A 14765-nucleotide genomic window follows, 5' to 3' on the forward strand; every position below is an offset into this window, starting at 1 on the left:
GGAGCATCCCTATCAGGGGCTCGCGACGTACGGATCGCGGTGACTTGCACGAGGTCTTGGCTTTCGGTACGGTGTTGTCTAAGCTCGTTTCTAGTCAACCTCCGGGAGCAGAGGCTCACATTGTGGACCCATTATGATTTAATAGAGCCGACGTGAGGTACACACGCGCGCACACATAGGCACTCGGTAAACTCTTCCGTCTATTCCCGCGCATTGCTAATGGCATACATCAAACAGCTATGTCGCTAATAGCTGACGGGTAATTGCCCAAGTTTAATTTTTTTATATTTGTCGAGGACGGCCAGTTGTTCGATCGCCCGAGAGTTAGGACCACGTTAGATTTCCGGCAGTATTGGTTATTTCAATCGAGCATTTTTCGAAAGGTCAACAATTACAGGCCGACGATTTTGAGCTCTAAGTTCTGCCCAAGCTAATTATTTATCTCTTTGTCTCAGTAGCATTTGGTTTGTTCGCCCTAAGTAAGATACTGTTATCATGATGAGTTTAAAAAAAAAAAGAGAAAAAAAGGAGAGAATCGTATTTCTGTTATTCGAAGTAATCTTGAATAAATATCTGGCTATCACCTTGCGCTCGAGGAGAAGCGATAGTATAAAATACAAATTTTCTTATCACGGCGGTAATCTGTATGCCTAAATGACTATCCGAACTCCTGTATGCATGGGTCTCAATTGAAACAAATAACAACTTTTCGAAATTTTTAATCACTTAACAGAGAAATAAATGAGAGCTTATTAGATATTTATAAAATGAGAAATGTGAAAAAATTCATAAAAATTAATCGTACGTATATGAGATTGGGTTGTCGATTAAATAATACCAAATCAGTCGTGATTTCGTTTCGCAAACTGACATTCGTCGTGATTTGCAAGAAATGTCTTCCTGGCGGTATTTGCCTGCTCACAAACCTGCCGAGACAAATGAAAATTTACATCTACGATAAGAACATCATAAATACACCGAGGAATACACCGCGTGTACACAAATTTCTTGGAAACTTCGATCTGCCGTTTGATGCACGCAAATAAAACTTCGCAGAAGTAGTCGATATCAATTTGCTGACACATTAAAAGCTATTGCTCTGTAAAAGATTCATTTTACGTTTTATAACTCGCTAGTTATTCACGCATAAATTGGATTCGTTACAAACTATAATATATAGTATTTATCATCTCAAATCTTTCTTAATATAGCATTTACGATTACAGAATAATTTCTTGATTATCACCAAATCAGCACATTCTTACACTTCTCAAGGAAATTTCCATCTTCCGATGTTTTTCTTTGACGTAACTATTAAATATTATTTAAGCGAATGTACAAATTAATACATAAAACCGGAAATGGAAAGTAATAAATTACGATTAACCCCGTTACTTTTTTATAATAACGATTTGGTAATAAGATTGTAATTTTTCGTAACGATAATGACGAGGCTGAAATAATCACTTTTAACAAGTAACTTGTTATCATTACGAGTTATTAATTGACAAAAAAGCAACTCGTAACTTATTACATAACGAATCAAAATAACGCATTAGTAACACGTTATTTTTACTCGTTACATAACGAGTTACTTTGTTCAATGAGTAAAGGGTTACTTGTCAAAAGAGATTATGCCAACCCTGACATTATCGTTACCATTAAAGAATTGTATTTATTACGATTACATTATAAAACATTGTAACGTTATTATCAAATCGTTATTATATAAAACAAATAAGAGTAATAGTGACTTGTTACTAGTAAACGCATTGCTTCTCAACCCTGCACAAAAAGGTTCACGTTGTGCTTGCAATGTACTGTAATTGTCAGATTTATAGCACTTCGAAGCGCGTGACGTTGACCAGGTTTAAGATTGGCGAGACGCCTCCCATTGCTGAAAAAAAAACTCAAATCCACTGTGATTTATAAACTCTGTATTTGCATGACTCTCGGAAAGATGTTTACGCAACCTGAAAAGTGTATATCACTCGTAGGCTGCCACCTTTTTGGACTGAGACGATGTAATTGAAGGAACTCTTCTCTACGATACGTCGAAGATCCACGAATATCTGATGTTCTATTAATAGTCGCGTTAATTGTATCACTTCCAATTTTCATTTTATTGGCTAATGTTTTATAAACTAAACGATTTACACATTAAAGAGTGCGATAAGAAATTAATCGTAAATTTGAAAAAGGGTGTTGGTAACTCTTTGAATTTCTTTAATGTATACTAAATATCAAATAAATAAATTCGTTGATGTGAAACTAAATAAGATAACAAATCAATTTTTTTTTAGTGCACAATCTTATGAAATGTGCAATTGTATTCGACAATTAAGTTAGATCAAGTAAGAATGAAATTACATTGGACTATTCTCGTTCAGACGTTAGACGTTGTCAATAATCCACTAGATATATTTACGTTCAAAGGCACGTGTCTCTTGCACGATATCACATATCAATTTTGTCACAAGTTCTCTTTGTGTAATGTCTTGAACTACGATAAGTTAACTTACAAAGTACAAGGTTACTTCACTAGCACATGGACAAATTTCGTCAGGCGCTTTAAATGGCACAACCCACTTGCGTTTGTAAATTACGCAGCATTCGTAGAATGGCAGAAGGAACGCCGGATGAGCTGCATTAGTATCATTATTATTACAGCACAGAGGTAATGGTCAAGTATTTTTCTCGAGCTGGGCTCTAAGACCTTTACTCGCGATTAGTTCTTTACGCTACCTGTCCGCTCAGTTTGGCTCGTTGCATACTAATGTAGTGATTTTCACAAATATAATTTTTTTTTACTAAACCAAAGGTGCTACGTTGAACGTTGTATTACGTGATTTGTGTGTGTTCTTTTTTCCTTCAAAAGAAAAAACCTCAAGCTGGATCAAGCATAATCGATAATAAAAGCGCCGCGATTCTTAAGCTTAGAAGTGGTGGAAGGTGAGTAAACCGATTACTTCCGGTCATCTATATCAAACGCATCTATCCTTTATCGGACAGTCTCACTTCTAGCCTGATCGGACTGTACCTCGACTTAGAAGACGTTGATGAGGTCTATATGAAAGATGGGTCAGGGTCATGCACAATGCAACCGTGTACACACAACAGCAAAACTTCCTAATACCAGGTCGAGGTGCGAAGAAGCAATAGCTTTCTTTTATTATATGTACAATGTTCTTGTAGCAAAAACATGCATGCATTACATATATGTATTTTTTATAATTTAGGTATTTCAAGATTTTTATTATTTAAAAAATGTTAAAAATATTAAAGAATATTTTATGTAAATAAATCCGTCTCTCTCAAAAATCTAACATAATTATTAAAAAAATTATTCCCGTATAATATTTCTATAAAATTATATGAACGCTGTAAAACATACAGTCATTATTTTTTTTTTTCAAAGGCACACATTTTCTTTCCAATTAATTACTTTGATAGCAAAGTAAGCTCGATGCAGAATATTTCATAAATCCCAAAATTCACGACACTTTACTTCATCGACAACGTAGCAGCAAATTCTCATTCTCGTCACTCGTGCAGACATCGCTAGCCCCCCCTCGCAGGCCTCATTTTTCCTTATTTGCAACGGAATAAGGTAGAAACGCTTAATCGTAATGCCAAAGCGCATCCTCTAATGGTGTTCCGAAGGATGCGATCGATAGGGACGACCTGACGTCACGGTAATGTCGTGGAATTCATTACACGGGCCAAGCCGCTCGCTTTAGTTGGGTGGGCTTAAAAATTAAAAGGCTCTCAAACAAAAACTCCCTTTTTACCTTCAAGCTCGTGGGATGTAATCCCTTCGTCCGGTAGTAGCCCGTATGCTTCACCGAACCCTCGAATTTCGGTGGCTTGAAGACAAGCCCTGAGATTTCGCTTCCATCTTTCGACCGTCTCGACTATGTTTCCCTCTCATTCTAAAGATGAGGAGTAAATATAGTCAAATCATCGATTCTCAATGTAGTTTTTTGAATAAACCTGTTTGTTTAGCGACGCGTTACATTCTGTTTGCGAGAGATTTTGTGTAAGAGAGAGAGAGAGAGAGAGAGAGAGAGAGCACTAAGGCAATAAAGGGTGAATACCTTAATGGAAGAACGGATCGTTCAATTTTACTTGGCCGAAAATTGCAGAAATAAAAATAATAATTGATACATAAATAATTTTTGTAAAATTTTTGTGCGTACCCTAAAAGGAAGGCTCTGATAAACTTTGAAAATGCTTCGCTAATAGAAAGTAAAAATTCAAAAATTTTCAAACGTGGAACAGAGCGCGATGAAGCGCAAGAGTAATAACGTGTTAACAAAAAATAGACGTTATTTATTTACAAAGAAATAGAAATGAGCATGATTCGAAAATAAAGATTTAACAATGAAATTGTAATAACAATAGTTTCCAGCTCTCGCTTTCGATCTTGAATATCTAGGAGATTAAGAGTTTAACAATCTAGGTGCATTAACGTTATTAACACAATTGACTCTTGTCACTAATAGAATTATTGCACTATCTACAAATCATCGGAACGTTCAGCGTCAGTCACCTCCGGAATTTTTCAGGTACCTAGAGCAATTTCACAAATCTTATTGGATTTGTCCACTATCGGACAGCAACGAGCGTTATAGACGATTCTGTTCTGTCCTCTTATTTAAATGCCCATTAACTTCCGTCTTGTCTACATTATCAATCGCGACATCTTCCTTCACGAACTCGCGCCTCTTGTCACTCTCCGCGTCGCCGTATAGATCCAAATTTTTACCAAGATAACAAACTGCACCGTCAAATAACACTCCTATCGTGGTAAATCCTGTAACATGACAAAACAATATTCGAATGAGTAATCGATCAATAAAATTATTTTGTCCACCGTCCGATAACCATTCCTATCTATTGCGATTTCTTTTGTTTCCTTTTTATCTAATCAGCTGGCAGACAACCGCGTGCAGTTAATAAAATATACATATAGGTCGTTAAACTCGGTAAACGATACCCACCGGCCGCTGAAATGTTCACAAAGTATCGGAAGTTATCCCGGTGATAAAACCAGCAGTTTCCTCTAGTTCCGCAGGATTCCTCCCATACTAAACAAGTCGAATCGATGATAGCTCCGTAGATAATTGGCCCCGGAATTAGAGCAAACAACGAGATAATCATCAGCGTGACACCCTGAGCGAAACTCTTGTCCTTCTTTTCGACGCATCTGTAGTTTACTAGAACATTACCGATTCTCCCAGAACAGCCCAGAATATTAATCACGCAGGAGAGCACTGCGAAGAGCAAATACGGTAGTTTGCAATCACCGGTGCACGGACCGGCTTTGACCTTATCGAACAGCGGCGGGAGTGCCTGCGAGTCGGACGTTTGCTGTTCCAAAATATAGGCCCTGCTGGAACTGAAGTAATCGACGTAGCTCCCGATATGGTTTGATTCGTTCAACGGCAGACAACTGCAGTTCCCGAACTGTTTGTCATTTAGCATCGTACGGCATCCCGCGTGACAGGCGGAGAAGAAAGTTGTCTTCGACGCCTCGTGGCAGACCGGTGAATATTTGACACCTGCACAGTTGCAATCGACGTTGCAATCAGCCGTCAAATTGATTCTGCGAATAGATAAAAATTGTACATCGGATTATGAGACTAGTGATTGGGCGAGATGTTGGTTTGTGGTCTTTATTAAACGTCCAAGTCGTAAAGATACTTACTGCATAGTCTGCAAGTCTATACCGCGGATGCCAGAATCCGCGCAGCCGAAAAATATAAATGATATTTGTCCAATGATGAAGCAAATGCCGACGAATACGTTCCACGCGAGGAGCGGCCTGGGACCCGGTTTGAATTTGGTAATTACTAATCCCGAAAACAAAAATCCTAATACCATACCAGCCAACGATACGGGACCTGTGAATTAGAAACAGCAAATACAAATATATAATTATTGTTAAAAGTTTTTAATTAAAAGTATTTCTTTCAAAAATCGCATTTAAAAAATCGATTTTATTTCTTAGCAGGAATGAGGAAATCATTTAATATTAGAAATTAATCTTGAAGCAATGATATCTGATAACAATTAAACGTTATTTTGTAGAGATATTTCGTGAGATAACTCGTAAAGCAATTAATGTGCATTCTTGTAAATTAATATATGTACCTGTTATCACGGTACCGCCAGCCGCAGACGTACCGTATTGGACTTCAAGATACTTCGCTATGAACGTGATATAGGCAGAAGCGCCAAGTATGTAAAATACGCCGCTTAAATTGTTGCAGGTCAACAGCCAGTTCGTTAACAGGCGTTTCATGGCTTTCGGAAATTCACGGATTGTCGGTATATACTCAGTTTCCAAGGGTATTGGGTTGGTACTGTTAGGAGGGTCCATCTGTATCGGAGGCTTCTGCTGCAGCACTAAATCTAACTTCAAAGGTATTTCGCCATCCTGAAGCAAAATTCGTTAATTAATTTATAGAGACTCATAAATCCTTTGCAAGTCGTCTACATTATCTTTTATAAGTTTATAAACTGATCATCGATGTTTTTTAAAACTGGTATTAACTGGTCTCTTCGCAAAAAATTATTGCCTTCATATAGAAATAAATAATAGATATGTAAAATAATTTACTTTTTATTAGAAATAGAAATAACGTTTATATTGAATTTTTTGTATTACTAGAAACTGAGATATATTAATTAATATTTACTTTGAGCTTGTTTCTTTTTTTTTTAAAGAAAAAAGCTTCTAATGCCTTTTATAAAATAATATCTAATGTGAATTACCTGCTTAGGAGTCTGCTTAGAAGTATCTTCCCTTTTGGGAAGTTCACGTGGAAACATAGCGATCAAAAAGGCGAACATACCCATCGTAACGCCAAGAATGATCCATCCGATCCACCATGCTCCTAACCATCGCGGATCTTGCTGCGTAATAACAGGATGGAGATTTGGGTCTATGTATACACTCAAGCAAGCATAGCCCAATAGAAATCCGATCGCCGGACCCACGGTACGTAAAGCGAACGTAAAACCTTACAAATAGAATTGAAATTTATTGCTATTAAATTCTATTTTAATTCACGTTAGTAATGCAACAATTACTATATCGCAGAAAATTGCATATTCTGAAAAATTTGTTATTGGAAACGTAATTATAAATGGAAGCACATTGAAAGCACTATTTATAAAAATTTGATAATTTTATGAAAATTTTCCATACCAAGTAAAACCAGACGACAAAAATCAATCTTGAATCAATGCTCTTAAGATACCGCATTATACTTTCTTATCAGATTTGTCAAGAAAAGCGATTAGTTATGATAACGCGTTTGCAAGAAATGCTTTCACTTTTCACATTTATAAACAAAGATGAATTTGATGGAAGATCTTGATCAATTTTTTGCTAATTTAAAATCTGTCAATACAGCACAGAGTTTATCAAGGCTCACCTAAGAGCATAGGTGTATTTTTCTTCTTTGTATTGTCGTCTAAATACGTCTGTCCCAAAGCGTAATAAAGAGTAGTTCCAATGCCGAGAATAAATTGAGATAAAAAAATCAACAGTCGAGGGAGATAACTAATGCTCAACTGAGCTTCGGTGTCGCAGATTTCCGGCTGGTCCACACGCGGACAAATCGCGAGGTCGTTCGAGACAGTTGTCATATTCAACAAAGTCTGATCCAGATGTTCCTTCGTCAATGCCAAGGCGTCCTTTCCAGGACCGTATATGAAGTGTGGCAGTGCGAAAACGACACAGGACACTGCGCTCAAGCCGACTCCAACCGCGATCCATCTTGGCCGATGGCTGGATCCTCCGTAGTAGGTCAAGATCAGGGACAAAATTTCAGAGATCTCGTTACCCGAAAGGATCAATCCTAATAAGAAAGAACAATATACCGATGTGCTGAATTCATTTAACCTTTAATTATTTAATTTCTAATTTTTTCATATTTTTAATTGAATATTGTAGCATAAAATTTCTTATTCTTTTTATTTAAAATAAAATAAATCTTAATTTGTAATTAATTTATTTTACATTATTGAACTCAAAGCGCTCAAAATATTTAACAATCTATAAAGTAAAGTGATTAGTATTTGAAGCTAATAAATAGAAAATTTTGTTGTTTTATTATATAAATCTAGTGAACAAAGATTTTAGAAAAAAGAATAATATTTATAAGGAAAAATAATTTTTATTAAATTGAGCAAACATATTTAAACACAGTGGTGTGGCTACCCCAGAAGTAGCTTACTCACTTCTATCTATCATATCGTAAACAACGGATTACCTTATCATTTCGGTATGCGAATGTTTGCAGATAATCTTCTTCTTCAATCTTTTACTTTTAATTCCTTGAATTTTTTTTATAGAAAAAATATTAAAATCTTGTGTATGTGTGTACACATATGCGTGTTAGATTTTTTGCAAAAATAAAAAAAATAAACTGTATTATTTATTTAGTTAATTTTATAATATATTCTAAAATGACAAAGATGCTCTTCTGTAAAATGCGTTAATATTTCGAGTATTGCGGCCAACTACAAAATTGTATAATGCACGTCCGCGTGTCTTCGCTCTTCAATGCATATATATATATATATATATATATATATATATATATATATATATATATGTATATATATATATATATTTGTATGTATATCTATATATATATGCCTATATATAGTGCTCGTTGTATGTGACAGATTTGTCACTTCTATGATTGCGACACACTACTTACCTACTAGATAGACGCACACGGAAACGCGATTCGTGAGTGTGCAAGTACGAGTGCTTAAACGCGAGTATACCGCGGATGCTCGACTGCTCGGCTTTGCCGGCAATGGGATCCGAGGTTGAAGGCGATTAAGATGAGATGACGTTCAAAGTTCTACCGTGTCGAGATAAAGCGCGGTGTCGAGTATGAATAATTTATTTCACGTCTCAGTTTTTCTCTAAACAGACATTTAAGCGCCACGCCGAGATTAGTTGATCGCACCATACAGAGTTGCGATTGCAAAGCCCCGTAGATTCGTACCCGTAAGACGATGTGCATCTTCGTCAATATTTGCAAAATCAAGTACAGCCATCTAGACGTGAAGTTTTATTGTACTAATAATGTGATTGCGGGAGTGAGACTCACCAGTCGTACGACTGGGTATCTTGAATCTCTTCTCCAGAGTCGTCAGGGTGACGATGATGTAGATAAAGGCCATCGCCTGGACGGTCCCTAATAAACCGTACACCGCGATGAAGGTCCTCGGGGTGGCTCGATTTCGCAGCCATCTGGGATAAATCCCACATATTCCACAGTCTTTACTCATACCTCCGGTAGCCTTTAAGAAGATTGATTAGCGGAATCTTTCATTTTCTTAAATCAAAATTACGTTTGTGCCTCATTAAAATATCCATAAACTTCAAAACGTAGTAATTACAACTTATAAAATCAGGTTTATAACGTTTGCAGGCCTGTATATCTCATTTATATCTTTTTATATTTATTATCTCTATTTCTACTGATATCTTCAGACTTCAAGCTTGATATAATTTAATAAATTAAGATCTCAATGAACATACAAAACTAAGCATAGAGATTTATTTGTGATAATAGAGTGACGAGTGTAATAATTGACACAAAGTTCGCGGGTAAAACATTATTTTATTTAAAAATTAATAATTGAATCGCGTTAAAATTCTCGAAAGTTTTTTTAAACGATTTCTGCTGACTTTGATTGCCAAACCGGCAATGTTTTGCATTTCATCTTCGACGAGAAGCGTTCCACAGAATTAAGTTCAGCGATAAAAGCGTCACGATAATGCTAATTAAGTCAATGCGCTATGTGAAATACAACGCTTAAGCGGGAGAACGACGCGTCATTATGATAGTAGAAATCGATGACAATGACTTGCATTCGCGATCACGTATAGCTAGACAACGATATATATTACATGTATCGAATGACATACAGAAAAAGGGATTACAAGGCCGTAAACGCCCGTGATGTTTTCAAGTTGCTCTCGTGGTCGATGACTGCAGATACATTCAATATCTAGTGCTCCTACATCGCGGCGTGAGAGTTTGATGAACATGCACGTGCGAGCAATGCAGGACGCGATACGGTCGTTATCTTTCATCATAAGTCGCATAATTATTAATACGTTGAAAGAGATAATAAATCTTTTGCATGTTGCTCGCACTTGGCAGATCTCTCGGCATGGTATGACGATAGTAATAATAATGTCTTTCTAATGTATGCAAACGTATATGTTACGCAACTTACTTTTCGAACCAGAAGACACCGACCTATCTCGTGAGCGTTTACAATTCGAATATCCGTGAAGCGAGTGAAAAGATAAATGATAATACGTATTGTACAATTTCGAGCTTTATTTATCCTATTTATCTCAATTGCAATTTTATCTAGTAATACGTATTATTACGACTATAAATAAACTTCACTGCATCTTTGTAAAATTGATAGGTAGTTATTCTATCGATCACTTGACACACGGAAATATAAGTTTAATAAACTTAACGAATTAATTAAAATAATGACTTGCTGACTCAAATTGGAAAAACCGAAGTACTGAAGTTAGGGAATTATTTATGTTCATAATAATAACACATATTTGAGTAAGATTTACGGTAGCAATCTAATCTACAAATCTAATTAAACTTATCACGCTAATAAATCATTCAAATAAATCTGACACGTAATATTTCTGTTTGTCGTAAATATTTCACTCTTCAGTGAGGCATTTGTCATATTAATTTTTAATATAATAAGACTAACATAAAAAAAACTTTTGTTTTTAAAATTTAGAAAAAAATAGAAGGATTATAAAGGATTTAATTATTTGATTGATACAATTGTCAACAATTTTTTTCTTTTTATTTCATTCGTCAGTCGAGATTTATTCACTAACACTATTATTTTCAGTTTCCTCTCTTTTTACCTGAGATACGAGCTTACGTAATTGTAATTTATCAAGCACGAGTGTCACAACACACAGAGACACTAATTCAAAGTCAAAGTCGATTAGCGCTTCCGTTTTTGCCTTCCGCTTATAAAAATTTCTTATAAAGAAACGCATTAAAGCAAGTTTATTATATTTACGTTAAATTTTTCGATTAATTCATTTAAGAGAAGATGCTTTGTCATTTATAAAACGAAATTTAAATCATTCATTTAGATATTAAATTGTTAACTGTATTAAATATTCTTGATGCTGCATCTCATTTTATTAATGCTTTCATAAAATCGTCTTTAGCTAATTAAAAATGTACATTATCTTGATTTATGCAACTTTCAGCAGAAAATTATATGTTATCGTTTGTTTACGGTGTATAAAATTTCTCATGCAAATTCTTGTTATCTCTAATTTTACAAATAAGTAGAGGATTATTGAATTTCCTTGGTATTCATTATCTCGGGAGATAAAGTTACATGAAAAGAAATTAAATTTTAAATCTCTGTTTCCTTAATTAAAACATAGTTGAATTCTGCAACAAACGTGTCGCGAAGGCACATTTGCAAAATACATAAAAATATTTTTCTGACACCGAAAAGGAAATAAAATTCGAATCGAGGATGGTTTCTCACCTTGACCTTCGACTCGTGGGCACAGAAGGGACTTCCGGGCCGCGATTCCTACTGGATCGCGATCCTCGAGTCTCGTCTACCGGGTAGCTAGGAAATCACCACGCGCTGCGAGCGCTCTAGTTAGCACGGATAAACGCGGGATAACTGAGCTCATTCGTATGTCAATGGCAATGCTCCCCTACTATTTCTCTATCAAATCGAATGATAAGCGGGAACGTCATTCAAAGAATATCGCCAATGAGACGCACTGGTGCTGACATCTTATCACCAGTACCCAAGCGATCCGATGCGCGGCCGTAAGATAGCAAGTGCATCTCCTGGTTGCAGTCCGTGCTAGAGTGCATAACGACGAGATGAATAATGCACCGTCTCCTCCGATGGAACAGTGCGTTCGGCGAAGATGCGATGGAAATTGAATGTCGCTGTGAAAATAGCGTAATTAATATTACCATCAACTGGAATAATGTGTAATGCATATGTAGGAACCGAAGTAGAAATTGTGAGTTGCATAAAGATTTTTCATAAAACTCGATAGTTTGTTTTAATCAAAGTCATTAGAGATAATCTTGCGTTTTATAATAAAAACTTTATTTTTTTGATCTTCTGAAAGCTATAATGCTATAAATGTTATTTAAAGCTAAATTTATTTAGGATATCGTTATTAATAACTAAACTGCAATGCAAGAAAAAGAGAGAGAGAGAAAAAAAATGGATATGCACTCAACAGCAAAATTAAAGCATCACCTATTCTGGCTCTCAAAAATACACAAAATTTAAGAGAGTGTAACAAATAAAAAATAATTGTTGTACTTTGTAAAAAATAATTGTAAAAAAATATTCAGAAAAGTATTTTACAGCTTAAAACCTCTAGTTTCAAGATCAGTAATTTATTAAACGATTTACTGATTGTTTACGAAGCTACATGGATTCAAATGGGAATGCGTCAAATCTCAATATTTTTTTACAAACTTTACAAAGCTCCACGGCGTGAAATAAAAATTTTATACAAATACAGTTTACAGCATTCAAAAGCGTGAATCTTTAACTTTAATTTGCGTACTTGTTGAGCGTTGTGCGATTTTTTTTCACTGAGTTATTCAACATTGAAGCAAAACTGATCCTTTTTGCTTCAGTGTTCAATAACTCAGTGAAAAAAAATCGCACAATGCTCAACAAGTACGCCAATTAAAGGTAAAGATTCACGCTTTCAAATGCTGTAAATCATATTGGTATACAATTTTTATTTCACGCCGTGGAACTTTGCAAAGTAGGCCAAACAAAAAAAAATTAAAGACTAGAATTAAAAATATACACAATATAAAACTTGAAATACAAAAATTATCTGTTGTTAGTAAACATATTTTACAAAAAAAAAAACATTCTTTTGATTGGGAGAATTGCAAGATACTCGATTTTAAAGCCAATGCAATAAAAGATTAATTTCTAAAATGATACATATAAATAAACAAAAAAAATTTTTTATTTGCGCACAGCAAATGACGACTCAATCAAGAGAATTTTATATATGATGACTTTATTTTGACTTGTTATTAGCGTTTTTAAATTATCGCGTTTTTATATTTTTCAAAAATATCGATACAGTTTCGTAGATCTCCGAAAACGCAAGATAATTTGCACCCTGAATAGGATTCCGTAGAGTCAAAACGTTATTTGGATTAAATGTTGAATTAGAGATTTTACGTATATTAACATTTAAATTTTTGCACGTTTTATTTGCCTTAAATATTACTTAAATTGTTTAAAATTGTTTTTCCTAAATATTTTCTGCGACAGAAAGCACGTCTCAATCATTTCTCAATCAACACAGTTGTGTTCACTATATAACAGCTATAAGTTTCAGTATTACATTTTATATAATGTAAAAGTTGCAATAATGTCATAATTATAATTATAATTTTGTTCTTTTTTAAAAGTAACGATGGTATATTTATAAAATTTCATTACAATTAATTTTTTTTATTAATTATTATTTAATTAATTATTATATTTTATCTATTACTATTTTCTTATTTATAATTATCTCTAACTATTTTTTTTTTTATTAATTATTATTTTATTAATAATCTTATCATCTTATTATAATAATTCTTTTGTACAACGTCATAAAACTTTTCAACGTTTAAATTCTATATACTGAAGCATCACATATTTGCCATGTAAGTAATAAAATATGTAGCATTTAAATTATATAAGAGAAAACAATAGATACAAATAATTACAATAAATATCACGAAATATTTGTTGTATAAAGTATTAGTTCCGAATTATATGTATAGCGGTTACAAATTGTGTCGACGTGTGTTTTTTATGTACATCGGTTTTGTATACAGCACGACAACTTTGTTATTCGCGCGGGCGGACGGTGATGTGTTTATTACATCGCGAGACACGGCCGCGGCAAGACACCAAGCGCGAGTCTCCTCCAAATAATTTATGCGTATTAAGTAAAACGCCTCTCGAACGTGCCAGGACAATCACTGTCATTCTCGATGCTGATATTCCGCGTGACTGGCTTACCGAAGAAAGTGAAGTAGCGAGTGATTAATCTAATTTTTTCAACCGTACTCGCTAATACTTATTTTGATCTACTCGTTTTTCAAATTTCGCTTGCCCGCCATCCGCGAGCACCCCGAGTAATACGTGAATCGTTGGATCGACTAATCAGTATCCAGAAAATAAATCGACGGTACGTTAATAATTCCTCGTCCCCTCGCAGGAGGATTCGTCGTGTGTGCGATGCCGAATCTCAATCGTCATTTTCGAACGGATCGAATCATTAGCCATTAAGCTGACTCGTGTAGTCGTGCAGAGTCGCGCAGTACAAGTAAGACAAGGGTGAAGTGAGACGAACGTGACGTCACGCATTAGTGAAATGGACATCGCGAACACGGAGCAGATCGACTCCGCGCGCGTCTTCCGTTCCTAAGGGTGATGTCGTCGCGATTGGTCCCGTATTTCGACTCCCGTCAACAGTGTGACGCGAGTTCGCGAATTAGTGACACCGCAGGACGCGTACAACGCGACGTACCCCCGAACGAGAGCCGCATTCCAGTCGCGAAAGCGCGGGAGGACGGTAGCCATGTCCCCCTGCCTTCGCCCCCCACCAAGCGTGCCGTACCTCGGAAATTTCCACGGTTGTTTGA

At 35.4% G+C, this 14765-nt stretch overlaps 1 protein-coding gene and 1 long non-coding RNA gene across 5 annotated transcripts; one reads left to right on the plus strand and one right to left on the minus strand.

Annotated features, from left to right (window-relative positions):
• The first annotated feature begins 2649 nt into the window (after positions 1 to 2649).
• Positions 2650 to 3321, plus strand: LOC120357457. The gene is made up of 2 exons (XR_005574463.1): positions 2650 to 2952; positions 3025 to 3321. It is a non-coding gene; the product is annotated as an uncharacterized LOC120357457 (long non-coding RNA).
• A 773-nt stretch (positions 3322 to 4094) lies between these two features.
• Positions 4095 to 11757, minus strand: LOC105196352 (solute carrier organic anion transporter family member 74D). Of its 4 annotated transcripts, none has more exons than XM_011162260.3 (8): positions 11602 to 11757; positions 9141 to 9333; positions 7446 to 7871; positions 6781 to 7028; positions 6157 to 6442; positions 5711 to 5906; positions 5004 to 5608; positions 4095 to 4816 (listed from the first exon to the last, which is right to left on the minus strand). In XM_011162260.3, the coding sequence occupies exons 2-8, from the start codon at positions 9319 to 9321 to the stop codon at positions 4629 to 4631; spliced, it is 2130 nt and encodes a 709-aa protein (XP_011160562.1). In that variant the 5' UTR covers positions 9322 to 9333; positions 11602 to 11757; the 3' UTR covers positions 4095 to 4628. The 4 variants fall into 4 exon arrangements, with proteins under 4 accessions (XP_011160562.1, XP_039303685.1, XP_039303687.1 ...); XM_039447751.1 differs by having other exon boundaries at positions 9141 to 9368; positions 11602 to 11750; XM_039447753.1 differs by lacking the exon at positions 9141 to 9333 and having other exon boundaries at positions 11602 to 11749.
• Positions 11758 to 14765: the final 3008 nt, after the last annotated feature.

The sequence above is a fragment of the Solenopsis invicta genome, chromosome 4 (assembly GCF_016802725.1).
Source record: "Solenopsis invicta isolate M01_SB chromosome 4, UNIL_Sinv_3.0, whole genome shotgun sequence".
NCBI classification, from domain to species: domain Eukaryota; kingdom Metazoa; phylum Arthropoda; class Insecta; order Hymenoptera; family Formicidae; genus Solenopsis; species Solenopsis invicta.

What these genes read in the sequence shown, in the direction of transcription:
- LOC105196352 (XM_011162260.3), bottom strand. Translation starts at nt 9,321, where the DNA reads ATGAGTAAAGACTGTGGAATATGTGGGATTTATCCCAGATGGCTGCGA. An exon ending in CTAAGCAGACTCCTAAGCAG is followed by an intron (nt 6,443 to 6,780) that starts GTAATTCACATT and finishes ATTTTGCTTCAG; the next exon opens with GATGGCGAAATACCTTTGAA. An exon ending in TGGCGGTACCGTGATAACAG is followed by an intron (nt 5,907 to 6,156) that starts GTACATATATTA and finishes TCTAATTCACAG; the next exon opens with GTCCCGTATCGTTGGCTGGT.